This window comes from Cupressus sempervirens, chromosome 7 (genome assembly GCF_028749045.1).
Source record: "Cupressus sempervirens isolate cs-2001-9-10 chromosome 7, ASM2874904v1, whole genome shotgun sequence".
NCBI classification, from domain to species: Eukaryota; Viridiplantae; Streptophyta; class Pinopsida; order Cupressales; family Cupressaceae; genus Cupressus; species Cupressus sempervirens.
Genome location: NC_143124.1, coordinates 861,169,817 through 861,185,130, shown reverse-complemented (window position 1 = coordinate 861,185,130; position 15,314 = coordinate 861,169,817). Strand labels below are relative to the sequence as shown.

Below are 15,314 nucleotides of genomic sequence, written 5' to 3'. Positions count from 1 at the left end.
TAAAAGAGCTTTTTCTTCTGTTGAGACTTGCTAGTAGTTAAATTCTAAAGTCCTGGTAATATGGAAGTTCAGAAAACGATTTAGGGTTAGAATGTGAGATTTGTATCACTAATAAGGATTTGGTGTCATATTCCCACTTAAACTAATTAAAATTCATTTGTATTTTCATTTTATAGGTTTATCATTTAGTGTTTATTTCCATATCCACATGACTGTTTTAGGGCCTGAGTTCTGTAAGGTAAGATGAAATATGAACAATTTTAATATTGAATACAAAAGCTATTAACAGAGCTACATAACAGTTGTATATTGAGAATCTCTTGGTGACCCACTTTGAGGAGGATCAAGCGAATTACCATTAATCCATGGTGTAAAAACGAGTTTCTTGAAAACATACTACAGATATGCAATTTGAAACAGAAGTGTTGAATTGATTTATGCCATTGAAGCATACTTTTTAAAACTTTCTGTTTATGCATGACATAACAAACATTTAGAATAGTGCGCATAAATTTTATAATATTAATGTGGAATGCCACGAAAATTGGGGATGCGTCCTTGAGCCTAAAAACCCTGTCCACTTATTGAGGATGTCTTGGGGACATGGGGGCAATTGGGGGATGTCCCTGCTGCGTCCCCAATTTTGCAAAATGTCTAGGAGGCGTCCTGGAAATTCAGGGACAAAGCTCATTAGCATCAGGGACACCTCCTGACCATCTTGGGGATGACTGGTCATCTTTGATGCTAGGAGACAGTATTTTATATAGAAACATAGTCAGCTTTTAATTAAACACATTTTCTTTGTTCCTTTGTAAGCAGCACATTTCAACTCATTTAATTATTTGTTTGATAGGAATAAAAGAAGTGGCAAGAGGTTTTGAAGCAAGCTACTAAAAGAGGTGCAACATGAGATAATAGGAAAAGAGGTTCAATTGAGGGCAATATCCTATTTGAAGCTTGGAAGAAGTAAGTTCTATCCTAACCATATTATGTTTTCATATTTCTAGAAGCTTGAAGCATGAAATGCCTTTTTTTGTTGTTGTTGGGTTTCTTCAGTATTTTTTCAGTTTAAGGTTGCATTCAATCTATAAAAAAGGAGCAACAATGAGGGTGATAATAGTAGTGAGAATACAGTGGAAGCGAGTGGTGGAAATATAAGGATGAGTTTTCGGGGTGGTAGTAGACGACAACTAAACTTATTTAAGTGCCTTTCAAGAATCATGGAAAAATATGCAACTGCCTTTTTCAACATAAAAAATGTTTTCTCCAACATGGTACATCTAAGGATTGAAGAAAATAATTTAATGGGTGAGTAGTGTGGAATTGTCAAGTTCGCTTAACTGATTTTAAAGGTAGCTACACATGGGGAAGGTCTCACTTTTTTGGCTATTGCATGCCATGGAGTTGAAGTTTGTCCAAAACTAATAGAAGAGGAGGATAGTGTCATAGATTGCGTACGGATGCAAAAATGGGATTACAAAGTGTGGCAATGTCGACATGTCTTTTGCAATTGTATAACCTTCTATGCCTATTTCATCCTCTATCAGTAGTAATCAAGTTGGCACAAGAGGAAAGAGGGAGACTAGTGGTGGTGACAAGCAAGGGCCAATTCAAGTTATGTTCATCAAATGCTTCCATTGCTAAATACCTTTTTGCTCATGCCATCCTATTTTAGGTGGCTTATTCCTCTTAGTTAAAACTAATGTTCAGAGATATAACCCTTATTGGTTCCTCATATATCCTCTCGAAGATCATAAGCTATAAACATCTCTCCTAAGCAAAGTATTCTATGATTAATGTGCTAATGGGGACATGAGGTGAACTTGGATGGAATAGGTGGTCATATTGTGTAATGGAAGAGGACGATTTTTAGACATCTATGAGTCATCAATATCGTCACATCCTATACATGTATCTATTTTCTCAAATTGTTAATTTCTTTGGGGAGTATAAGGACACAACCTCCTAGTTTACCATTTTGAGAGATGCCATAGAGAAGTTGAGCTTGCTAATTTTTTTTTATAGGTGATCAGTGGTTCAACATGTATGTGTAGACCAGTTGGTTTGATAGTGGAGGGTGCTTACATCGATCTTTTTGACCCCATCTCGTGTTCAAGCATTCAAAGACCTAGAGAAGATAAAATAGGGGAAGCGAGTGATGGCAAACATAAGCTAGGGAAATTCAAGCGTTCATTTGCAACCACCCCACCCTACTTAGTCTGTTTTGGTCATTTTCAAAGGGCTTCTTGAAACCTGTTGAGACAATGTACACCGCTTCATTTTGCTTTGAAGTATGGATTTTTTTAAAAATAAAACGAAATCAAAACATCAAAATTTTGTATTCAAATTACAATGAGCCTTATATTGCTTTTATTAAATAGAGGTATGCCACTTCATTTTGGTGGAGAGGATATTGGAGGTGCACAAGCCTCTAGAATTGATGACGTTGAATTCAAAGTGGACTAGATTACCTATTCAATCTCAAGGAATCTCAAGGAACAAACACAAGATTGTTGACGACAAATGCTCATCCACTATGAGATAAGGCATTGCTAATAATATTATTAAATTGTTGATATTATTAAAATCAAATTAGATTGGTGATTTTCATTTTGAATCTCAACTTCAATTATGAGTTTTTTGTTTGCATTTTGTAGATCTGTTTTCTCTTTCATTTCCCTATTGTAGACGTCATTAGATATGTTGATACAAACCCTCCTTATCTTGGAGAGATATATGAGACATTTGGTAATATGCTTATGAAGATACATAAAACAATTTTGATTAAGGATCCTATTTTGTGGCTATATGAGCAACATATCAGGTAGATTGTGATGCAGAGATTAAAAAAGCAAGAGAGACAAAATGGATAAGAACAAACTATATTCTCATCAACGATGCAATAATTGAATCAACCAAATTCAATAGATAATGAATAGGTATAATGTAGATGTGCTTGCTTATAATATAGGCAAGACAATAAGAGATCATGATATCTAGGAGATAACTTATCACCCACACAACTATCAACACATGAAGTGAAATTTATCCTACACCACATGCAAAACTTATGATTGTATAAAATGTAAACTATGTATGCATTATCCAAAGTCAGATTAAGTGTAATTATGTGAATAGTTAATTACTCCTTCACCTCCTCTTAAGCACAACTTAGAGAAATGGAGACTCAAGCTAACAATGTAAGATGAGTCTAGAGTACTAGGCTATGTTAGGTACCCATGTACAATATGTAATGCAATCTCTCACATTGTGAAGAGAGGGTGAAAAGTTCCATTGAAAAGAGAGATAAGCACACAATTCTCTCAATGATGGATGGGAGAACAAAGATAACGAAGCCTTATCAATATGAGCCATGCATTACCAATGGTTTATTTGTGCATTCTAATCTCCTCATGCATCAAATCTCCTCATGCATCAAATCTCACAAGATAATGGGCATAGGAGGATTAAATTATATATTTAATCAAAGGGAAAATACAAATAAATGATGTTTCATATTAGTTCATGTGCAACATAGCTCATTGAAGAGCACACGACATAACAAACTTACAAAATAGGAAACATTATGATGCCACAAAGAATGATCTTCTAAATAGTACAAAAAATGTGAGTTTTGGTTACATGATGTTGCGTAGGAAAAAAATAGGGGAAGCAAAGTGTCCCACCTACCCCCTTGGGAAGCAAAGTTTTGATTGATTCAATGACTTGTGCAATAGGTTTCCTCGACACCTTTTTTCTAACTATTTGTATTTTCCCCTTGATTAAATATATGAAGTAATCCTCCTATGCTCATTATCTTGTGAGACTTGATGCATGAGGAGATTAGAATGCACAAATAAACCATTGGTAATGCATGGCTCCTATTGATAAGGCTTCGCTGTCTTTGTTCTCCTATCCATCATTGAGAGAATTGTGTTCTTATCTCTCTTTTGAAATGACATAGTGGAATGTGATAACAACTATGAATACATGAAGTGAAATTTATCCTACACCACATGCAAAACTTATGACTGTATCAAATGTAAACTATGTATGCATTATCCAAAGTCAGATTAAGTGTAATTATGTGAATAGTTAATTACACCTTCACCTCCCCTTAAGCACAACTTAGAGGAATGGAGACTCAAGCTAACAATGTAAGATGAGTCTAGACTACTAGGCCATGTTAGGTACCCATGTAAAATATGTAATGCTCCATCCACTACTTCTTCCTCCTCTTCCTCTCACTTGAGGCTTGATTACCGCCACTTTCTTCGCCATAAGAAACAAAAGTTCACTTTACTGCAGTGTAAGTCTCTTTGTGCCATGTTCTTCCAGTCTCCAAAGCTCTATTAGTGCACCATGTTTCCTCCCCCCACCCCTACTTTGGACCTTCACTCCCTTGCCTCCCTTGCCTCCACCCTCTATGATATTCTTGGCTAGCCCCCTCTCCATCTCATCCTCCCCCCCACCTGTTGTCACCTCTTCTCCTTTTCCCACATTTGTGCTCGGTAGTTAGAGTTGTGAACAATAGCAGAACTCTAGATGAGGAAGGATTTCAAGCTGAATTTTTCAAGTTGGGTATCTTTGTCTTGGGTCCCTTTCTTACAACGCTCTTTAATCGAGTGGTTTGCATCGGCTTCCCTGACTCTTGGTCACAACGTATTATCTATCCAATCCATAAATTTGGGCCAACTTTTGACCCTGAAAACTATAGGACCATCATGGTTGGGCATACCTTCGCCAAACTCTATGCAATTGTGCTGAATGATATCCTGTCTAGTGAGCTCGATCAACAACATTGTCAGGTTCAAGGTCAGTCTGGGTTTCGTTCAGATTTTTAGACCACTTATCACATTTTGACTTTATGGGCCATCATTGAGGAGGCTCATCACTACTTAGTAAAAGTTTATTACTGCTTTGTTGACTTTCGCAAAGCCTTCAACTCTGTTCCTTGGGTGGCTCTCTTTTAGCATCTTAGCTATATTAGGATCTCAGAGATTCTTCTTACAACTATTACAAGTTTATACGAGCTCGTTGAGGGTAGATTCAGGACTCCACAGGGGTTCTTTGATCCTATCCAGGGCACTATCGGGGTGAAACAAGGTTGTCCTCTCTCCCCCACTCTTTTTGGCATCTACATCGACGAGCTTGAGGCATTTCTCCGTGATTGCTCGCTCCCTGGCGATGGTTGTTATTTACATCAGGTATTGATATCTATTCTCCTATTTGCTGATGATGTGATTCTCTTAGCATCTTCTCTTGATGGTCTTCAATGGCTCCTTGATGGCTTGGCCTCTTTCTGCGACTCATGTGAGCTAGTTGCAAATCTGGGCAAGATTTGAGTTATGGTCTTAAATTGTTTGAGGACATCTCATCTCCATTTTTACTTCTAGGGTATCGAGATCGAGATTGCATCTTCATATGCTTACTTGGGGGTTAAGTTTTCTGGACCTCTATTCAACCTGAGACCAACCATGCTTCCCAGAGTCAACAAGGGACTCAACTCCCTCGCTATTCTTGAGCAATAGTGCTTTCAACACCACTTCTAGGACACCACGACTAAGATGTCTCTTCTTGACTCCCTGGTCAAGTCGACTGTCCTATATGGCTCTACTATTTTGGGTCCCTCCCTCTTGGAGTCTGATTGGGCCTCTGTTGAGAGAGTCCAAACTCTTTTTCTTCGGCGTATTATTAGATGTCACTGGTTCACACCACACAACATTGTTCTAGCTGAGTTTAGTGCTCACCCTTTCAGATTGGGGACCATTTTTGATTTAGTTTGGCTTCTTCACCGACTTTGGAGCTTTGTTGATTCCTTCGACGATCGTCACAATTATTCCTACTTGACTTACTGTTCTTCTATGGAGATTGTGGGTTCAGACTCTAGTCACAGGTCTTGTTGTTGGTACACCCAGGTCTTTGCTCTCTTGGGCTCGATTGTTATTAGCTTGGATTGTCTTCCCCCCTTCCAGTTTTCTCTAAATGCTCCAACCCATCTTCTTCCACCTCAGCAAGAGTTGAATGAGCATGTTAGACTTGACATCTATAGACAGTATGTTATCACGACTTGGAAGATTCCCCCAGGTGGGCTACGTATACGCATGGCCTTCTATGCTGAGCACTTTCTTGATATCCAGGATGGGATCATCTTATGTCCCTGGTATCTCACTCGTCATTGGACTCATGCTCTTCACATCTCCTTGGGATCTTTTAAGGTGGGATCTCACCGACTACCTACTTAGACTGATCACCAGATTGGTAGGGAGGTCAGGATTTGTCGGCTTTGTCACCTCGGGGAAGTCGAGACCGAGTATTACTTTATTTTTGGTTGTCCCATTTACTATGAGATCCGAGGGAGATTCTACTATTTGTTCAAAGAGTGTCAGTCCCTTCCCTCATTCTTAAGATATATTGACCAACACTGTCTTGCACTATACCTTCAGAAGACCATGCAACTTCACGAGCACACTATACAGCTCCAACTTTGCTTGACATTGACCCCTATGCAACACATCACCTCTTTCTTCAGTCCTACAGTTCCTACCCGAGGATCGAAGCATCCTTTTTGCACTATCTCGGTTCACACCAGATCTGTGAGACCTCACAAAGAGTACACTCGGCAACGTCCCTCTAGTAGACCTCAGAGGCGACCTTCCAGAGTATCTGATTGTCCTAATGTCCACCTTTCCATTCTGGACTACTTCTCGCCTGTGAGAAGTTCTTAGCTGTTATTTCTTTTTCTTGGTTTTTTTGTTGTTTTGCTTTCAAGCTCTTTTTTCGGACATTGTTTGGTGCTCCCCCCTGTTGGCGTTTTCCCTTTATACTGTTTCTAGTCCCATAGACCCTCGTTGGTCTCTTGTTGGACATTAATAAATTTATCTTATCTTATGTTCCATTTTTAAAGCTATTGCTAATTTTTTTTGACACATCCTTGCCACTTCCCTTAATATTTTTCAAGTTGTTTATATTGTCGTCGTAAAAATTTCCCATGTTGCATCATTCTTTCTTGCACACTTCATCTTCTAAATAGAGATTATCTTAAATTGCCACAAACCATTCAACGAGGAGATCTAAAAAGTGTCACTATTGGATGTGTGTAATGTGTTTTCGGGACAACCACACATGTACAAGCATTGTGCCATCTAAAAATCTAGGCAATGCAATATGTTATGAAATTGGGTAATGAAAATGTTAGGGAGCTAGGGAAAGTCATTCTTTAATTGCATCTCTCATTACTACAAAACATGGTGTAGGCATTTAATATCTCATAATAGTAGTCTTTCATTACTTTGACACATGGTTTATGCATTTAATATCTCAAAATAGAGCCTCTCTATTACTATGATTCAATGCAAAGGGACAAGGTCGGTCATACACATACCATTTAGATGTCTAGTAAATTACTCTTAAATCCAAAGATGAACTATTTGAATTGATAGTAATACCTTTTGGGTTGACTAATGTCTACCACTTCCTTGAGGATGTAGAATGACATATTCAAGCCTTTTGTTGCCGCTTATTTTGGTCTATCCAGATGACATCTTTGTGTTTGGAATAATACAACATGAATATTTCCAACATGTTGAGAAAGAGCCCTAAACATTGCAATAACAGAAACTCACGTAATAGACAAAAGTTCCTATTTGGTGTAGAAAACATTGAGTAGAATTGTGATGAAGGGACTTTGTAGGGTCATAAATTTTGATTGGGTTGTCTTATTGAGACAAAATTTGATGAGGATATGTATTGTGGGATACATAATGCAAGGCATCAAATATGGCTCACTAGCTTATAAAATTTACAAATCAATATTCACCACAAAAATGGACTATTGGTGTATTTTATTCTTTTTCTTCATATTCTTCTATCTAGCCTTCTTTGTTTTAGTTATACTTGCAGGTATAGATGCCGGAATTTGCATGCTTATATTCTATGCAACTTTTCTTATTCTATTTGATATTAACTTTCTATAGTCAGAGAAATTGTATAGGACGTGCCATTAAGTGCAAGTTAATGCAAAGTTAAGATAAAATCCCATGAGAACTAATACTTCTAGAGGCATTCCTAGGACCAAAATAAACATTGAAATAGGACCCACTAGCGAGCTAGTTAGGTAAAATATCTTATTCCCACCTACACCTAGTTTGTAATTGTATGCAAACTTCTTTGTTAAATGAGTGACATATAAGTTCTTATTAGAAAACACATAACAGTGATACGGGAAGTACATTAGAGGCAGGTTAAAGGGAACTTTGGACAAGGTAGACATATTTCTATACTTGAAAATATTTTTCAGTAGCCTGAAAGGTAACATGATGGTAACTTGAAAATATTTTCTTGCTACTCGCTTGGTCTTTTTGAGGCTGCCCCTTTTTGTTTTGGTTCTCTTGGTCTCATTGGCTTGTTGTCTTGTAGATTGACATGGGTCTAGATTAAATGTCTTCTTTTGTAACCATGGGGTTTCAGGATCTAGATTAAAACTTGTTTAGGTGGTAGTAGAGCACTGTGTTATCTTTGAGGCCACCCCGGTCACCTTGTTTTATCGGGCGACTTGTTTCAACAAAGGTTTGTTGTAATTATGTTTGGGGTTCATTGAAAATTATATGATATGTAAAGGGTTCCAAGGACCCTTTAAAACTTGTTTTGCTTAATAAAAAACATGATGTTATATCGTATAATTAGTAAAGTTATATAGGACATTTCATTGACAATACTTTGAGTAATAAGCCCTTTTTCTATATACCCTTAATACATTTTATAGGCCTTGTACATTAGTTTTTTTTATATAATGCATAGGTATCCCCGCGACCCATCCCAGTGCTCAGAAGAGGTGAGGCTAATCCTCTACGGGTGGGGCAACAGGCTCGTACTATGGTCCCACCAGAGAAATCTGTAGAGAGGTTTGAACCTGAGACCATGGGGGTAACCCACAACCTCAGGCCTTTTACTTTAGTTGCAAAGGATTTCATGTCTAGCCTTGCTACTTGTGACTTAGCCATGATTACTTTTATGTTGAGTGCAGATAGATTTTAGAAAGTGGGGATCGTGGAAACCTTGATGAAGAGGATCACAATAGAAGACACTTACACGATTCTATTTACCCATGTTTGGTTGACTCTTTAATGTTGTAGAGTATCATTGCTTTTACAGATATATAGTTCTATATAATTACTTGGTCTACAGTTAGGGCTATGATAGTGAGATCACAGAGTTAATTACATTACATCCATAGATAGATAAGATAAGGTGTTCAATTAAATGGTGCCCAATATTCTATGGATGTATCATCCCAAATATCACTAAATAGTAGAAGAGAGCTTGTGATACACAAATTTTTTTGGTCATGCAATACGCAGCTCCATGGGGAATAGTATCACTCTAAATATGTCTAGGATGCCTACCATTGGTTCCTTTAGGTGATGTTCTCCTAGCCAAAATAGATGAGTCATTGCCACATTTGAAGGAGGTAGAAAAAGCATCCAGTTTCGTTGAGAAGATTCATCACATTGAACAAGTTCAACATTTACTTTCGCACACCATCCAAGAGTACAACGAGCAACATGAAAAACATTGTGCACATGCCATCACTCTTAGTTTGATGCCAACATTTGGCTTCATCTCCAAGATGAGGTATTGGAGGGAACCGTAGAAGAAACATCACACTCATTTTTTTGGGCCACAAAAATCCGTGGGAAGGTTGTTGGGAGCGGTTTTGAAATTTATTTACCATCATCCATAGGGATACAAATTATTTTCAATGTTGTTTTCACCTTTGTGAGATACCTCAATAATTGCTGAGAATATTTAGAATGTAGACACAAATAAAAAGGATAGATTATCTTTTAAAATTGATTATTTTATCTATGTTCATGTGAAGACTTAAAAAGGATAACTAATTTCACTCTATCACGTGGTTTGTAAGTCTACATTATCATGCCTTGCAAGACCTATAAACCAAATAATCAGAGGAGGAGCCAAAACAAAATTCATCAATGGATAGAAGAGAAATAGTGGGCCTATGTGGAGCTAAAGAAATTATTATGCTAAAGACTAATATTACAAATTTTTAACATCCTACAAACTTTTTTGATTGAAATAAATTTCTCATGGTGGAGAAGGTAGAAAGTGACATCTTTTGGGACAACTAGTATGCATGACAAATAATTGAATTTAGAATTTGAAATTATTTTATTTCAAAAGACCACGAGATATTAATGATTAAAATTAAATGAACTTATTTTAACTAGGTTTGGGAACCTCCCATTTATTTAGAAAGCACCTCGCCAATAGAAGGAAGCCATGGAAGATAAATCCCAGCTAAGATGTACTTATGGGGAATCCAATTTGGGCCTCCACAATGAGAACACAAAGTCTTAATAGATTAAGATCAACAAGTTGGACAGCTGTACCATAAATTTATAGTTTGGCATCCAGATGACGGTGTCACTAATCTTTTCTAAACTTTAACTAGATCAAAAAGAACTTTGAACACTCGTTGCTTGACTCCCATATCATGTTATGAAAAGCCATCTACATATACGCAAAAGCTTTGAACTCCTCTCCCAGGATTGAAGTAAAAATCATCCCGTTTGGGTAACACTTTGCTGGGATATAAATATTCTCCTGTTAATTCAGTAAGAAGTCGAAAATAAAGGCTATTGATATGAGCTAATGCATCTTCTTCTGAACATTCAGGATGATCCTTCATATATGAAGAAATTGCGGACGCTGTTTGTCCATGGAGCTTGTCATCCTTCATAAGCATATAAGAAAAGGTTAATATTGTACTCACGATTTAAAAGTTATATGTATTTGATTTTCAAATTAAAATGTAAGAAGACAGACCTGAAAGTCATGAACATCATCAACTAAGCGGCCGGTCAACCATAAGAGCTCATAGAATCTTGATTTATTGAGAAATATTTTCTCGATATCAAATTATGATATATGTAACCCGGAAATTGACTTAGCCAATCTCAAAGAAGGGTTTTAAGAAATGCATTATTTTAGGGCAACTTGTGACCATCTTTTAAAAGTAGACGTTCGTAGAAAAAATAAAGTTCACACGTGGAATGCATTTAGAAAGGTGTATTGCATGATTAAATTCATAACCATACATATTGTGACTTATGACTTAGCCAATCTCAAAGAAGGGTTTTAAGAAATATATTATTTTAGTGCAACTTGTGACCGACTGTGAAAGGTAGACATTCATAGAAAAAGAATAAAGTTCACGCGTGGAATGCATTCAAAAAGGTGTATTGCATGATTGGGTTCATAACCATACATATTGTAATTTATGACATAAATTACTAACGTGGTAATATGTTTTATGTAAACTTCTCCAGCATCAGATAGATTTGGTACTTGAAATATAGTGGCAATTATAAAATACTTTCATCGGATATCGATTTCAACATTTTGTTAAAAGTGGTATTCCATGCCACTCTGAGTTTAAAACACTGATAAAGTGTCGTGCCGAGAGAATATTGGAAAAACGGAGTAGAAATATAGAATTTGTTTCCCCCAACTGAATATGAATTATGATAAAAACACATTAGAATAAACCCGAGAGTGAACTCTTCAACGAAATCCGCTTTTATTTAGAAAGCACCCCGACAATAGAAGGAAGCCATGGAAGACAAATCCCAGCTAAGATGTACTTATGGGGAACCGAATTTGGGCCCCCACAACGAGAGCACAAAATCTTAATAGATTAAGATCAACAACTTGGACAGCTGTACAATAAATTTATACTTTGGCATCCAGATGATGGTGTCACTAATCTTTTCTAAACTTTAACTAGATCAAAAAGGACTTTGAACACTCGTTGCTTGACTCCCATATCATGGTATGAAAATCCATCTCCAAATACGTAAAAGCTTTGAACTCCTCTCCCGAGATTGAAGTAAAAATCATCCCGTTTGGGTAACACTTTGTTGGGATTTAAATATTCCCCTGTTAGTTCTGTAAGAAGTTGGAAATAAAGGCTATTGATATGAGCTAATGCCTCTTCTTCTGAACATTCAGGATGATCCTTCATATATGAAGAAATTGCCGACGCTGTTTGTCCATGGAGCTTGTCGTCCTTCATAAGCATATAGAAAAAGTTAATATTGTAATCACGATTTGAAAGTTGTACGCGTGCATTTAATTTTCAAATTAAGATGTAAGCAGACAAACCTCAAAGTCATGAACATCATCAACTAAGCGCCCGGTCAACCATACGAGCTCATAGAATCTTGATTTATTGAGAAATATTTTCTCGATATCATCATCTTCCAAACCAGGAACTGCTAGGAGGATGGGGTGCAATGATAATAGTCCACTTGCTCCGGTCGTCGAGGCAACCTTTATGTACTCATTATAGTTTGGAACATATTGACCTTCTTTCCATTGCGCCGTCTTTAAACTAGCTTCAGCGTATTCGGCCCACTGAAACAAAATATTCATATTAAATACGGAAATAAAAATAAATGTTTCTTTCTTGTAATACTACCCCATTTCTACATAACGTATGAATTAAGATAAGATTATAATTTCAACTAGAACTTATTTAGGGCAAGTATGCATACCGCTTTTGTAATGAACTGCATCATGTCACGTCCTTGGATTTGAGTTGCCTCACTTGTCAATTCACGTAATGTTTTGAAAATAAATGCCACAATTCTCTTGTAATTGTCTGGAATACTTTGTATGATGGAAATGTTCCAACCTTGAACGATAGCCTTGGTAACGAGTTCAACTTGCTCAAGTGTCAAGTAATCATCGAAAAGATCATCTAACAGAGAGACGAGAGTTGCTGCTTTGGCCAAAGCTATTCTGCTGCTACCAAACTCTGCGTTATCAACAGCACTAACTGCCAACAGATAATATTCAATTGAGCGCTCCCTCACTGCAATCAATTTCGAGACTCCAGAATTTTGCCACCAACTGCAATGAAAAATAATCAAATTAATTTGTACTTTAATTTCCAGTTGAATTGGAATCAAAACACAAACGACCATCCCAATTTGAAAAAGTGAGATGATTAATAGCGCCTCATATGGTTGGAAGGTCTAATATGAAGACCACTAATTGACTTAACAAGTGACACGACAAAGTATGGTACAAACTGGGATGTAGATTGTTATGGCGTGGATTTTGTAGGAGATATGGTTTCTGTTAAACCGTAGGAAATATAATGCTGTTATCTAATAATTACCTGGAAAGTTTCTTCGTTTCCATTTTGTATATATATTGCAATATATTGAAATCCAATTTGGCCAAGTCTAAAACGATTTTGTCCTTCAACCTGAAAAATAGAGAAATGTATAAGTAAAAAATTTAAAAAATTAGAATTATGATATTTGTAACCCGGAAAAAGTAATTTGTATGATAACATTGCGCAGCAGCTCTTACCTGGAAACATCCAATTCATATATCTCTATATAACTTCGTGCCTCCCATCGAGAGAAAGTGGAAGGCCATTGATATTGGAGGGCGTATTCAGCCTACATAATCGAAGAGGAGCCGAAATTGTAATCAGTATAAAGCATAAAGTTTGTGTAGCTTCATGGCTTGAAAAACAATCGACAAATTCATTACCTCTTTCAGAAAACTGTCGTGCTCTATATCTTGAGATTTGTCTAATAATTGTCTAAGATAAGCAGAGCTGAAGACTTTAGCGTCTTCCATGACCGCCTCTCCAAGAAATGACATGCTTGAAGCTCTTAAGAGGTTGATCATACTTGTGATCATGTGTTGCTCATCACCACGGGAAATGAAGTGCCCTTTATTGTCCTCGAAGTTGTCGAATACGTCTTTTTTCAATGCACAATCAATAATTAGTGATTTGAAATTGGCTTATAGGTTACTAGATCCATAAAAGAATCACGAATTACGAATTATTCATATGGGTACCTGCGGACACATCATAACGAAAGAGTCGAAGCACTCTGAGTCCCAAAGCCGTGGCATTCAAATCCTTTGTAGCGCTTTCGCAGCCTAATCCTATCCCGGCACTTGCATCCCAACAGCTGCATCCATTTAATACACAATTTTAACACTTGGTATTTTAGTTTTAACAAACCAAATCTAAATTTAACAAGAGAGGATTTTAACACACTTTCTAACGTTAATGCTTGTAAGAGGGAATATGATTTGAAGTACAGACCCGTAAACGAAATCAAGAGCCGCTTTTATTTCAGCCTGAAAATATCGATCTATTCCCAGACATTGCAATGCATCGACCATTTGAAGGCGATGGATTAGATCGCCGTCTCCACCTCCACTGATCTGCGTCTCTTTGAACAAGATTTTGACTTGTTTAACCAGTGTGTCAACACGCTCACGGTATTCAGATGCCTGAAAAATATATCAACGAGTATCAATGAGTATTATGCGTGGAGAAGAAGAATAATATGTAGGAATTAATGAAACGGAGATCATACCCATAGATAGTATGGTGTTTCCATAGATTGCACAAACTCATCATCCCACAGATTTAATGATTTTTCTGGAACTGTTTCCACCGAACTCTGCTCTCCCTTCAAAATACACATGCTCTCTAATCCAAATATCCAATATCCAAAACTGGACAGATTTTTACAAGCTGAATGCTGAATGCTGAATGCTTAATGCTCAATGTTTACTGGTTCCGATCGCTGCTATTTATACTGCCACTGCCAAGTCCCAGCCTTGAATTTTCAGCCTCGTGTTTCTCTTGTGTCTAACAATGCTAATGATTAAAATAATACACAAATATATATGTATTCCTCACAGGTCAAGGAGGTGGTCGAAGTTTCCCTGAGAGGCGTGGGAAATATGAAATGCTTTTGGCTTTCCAAATGCCACTCCATCTGATTGCTCACGTGCATATGCATTGGAAATCATACTCAACATTACGAATGCCTTCAAAAATTAAAATATTTTGTCTAGCTTTTCAACATGCTCGTTGTGGACAGCCAATATATTAAAAATAACAGATTTGATGTTAGAATATTTGACTGATCACGAGTTCATTATTATTATAATTATAATTGTTTCATTTGGTTATGGTTTTAATAAACTACGTAATGTCAAACTCATAATTTCGTTTATACCAAGTATTTGTTGTCAAACTTATAATTTCGTTTATACCACGTGTTTGTTGATCGATTAAATTTGCAACTACTGAGATATGTTATAAAATGTAGATTGTTTGTTTCATTTGTAATCTGAATAAGAAAAATAATAATAAACAAACTCTTGATTATGAATTTATTTAATAAATATAGTTAAAACAATTCAATTAAAATATGAAACCCCATGAAAAGCACATGTCAACTAAA

At 36.7% G+C, this 15,314-nt stretch overlaps 1 protein-coding gene across 1 annotated transcript; it reads right to left on the bottom strand.

The window, feature by feature from the left end:
• Positions 1–11,794: 11,794 nt before the first annotated feature.
• LOC149550186 (alpha-humulene synthase-like) lies at positions 11,795–14,546 on the bottom strand. Its single transcript, XM_089795040.1, has 9 exons — positions 14,436–14,546; positions 14,159–14,349; positions 13,906–14,021; positions 13,591–13,805; positions 13,405–13,496; positions 13,208–13,297; positions 12,579–12,936; positions 12,187–12,438; positions 11,795–12,091 (listed from the first exon to the last, which is right to left on the bottom strand). The coding sequence occupies exons 1-9, from the start codon at positions 14,544–14,546 to the stop codon at positions 11,795–11,797; spliced, it is 1,722 nt and encodes a 573-aa protein (XP_089651166.1).
• Positions 14,547–15,314: the final 768 nt, after the last annotated feature.

What these genes read in the sequence shown, in the direction of transcription:
- LOC149550186 (XM_089795040.1), bottom strand. Translation starts at nt 14,546, where the DNA reads ATGTGTATTTTGAAGGGAGAGCAGAGTTCGGTGGAAACAGTTCCAGAA. An exon ending in ACGACAGTTTTCTGAAAGAG is followed by an intron (nt 13,497 to 13,590) that starts GTAATGAATTTG and finishes TCGATTATGTAG; the next exon opens with GCTGAATACGCCCTCCAATA. An exon ending in GAAACGAAGAAACTTTCCAG is followed by an intron (nt 12,937 to 13,207) that starts GTAATTATTAGA and finishes TTTTCATTGCAG; the next exon opens with TTGGTGGCAAAATTCTGGAG.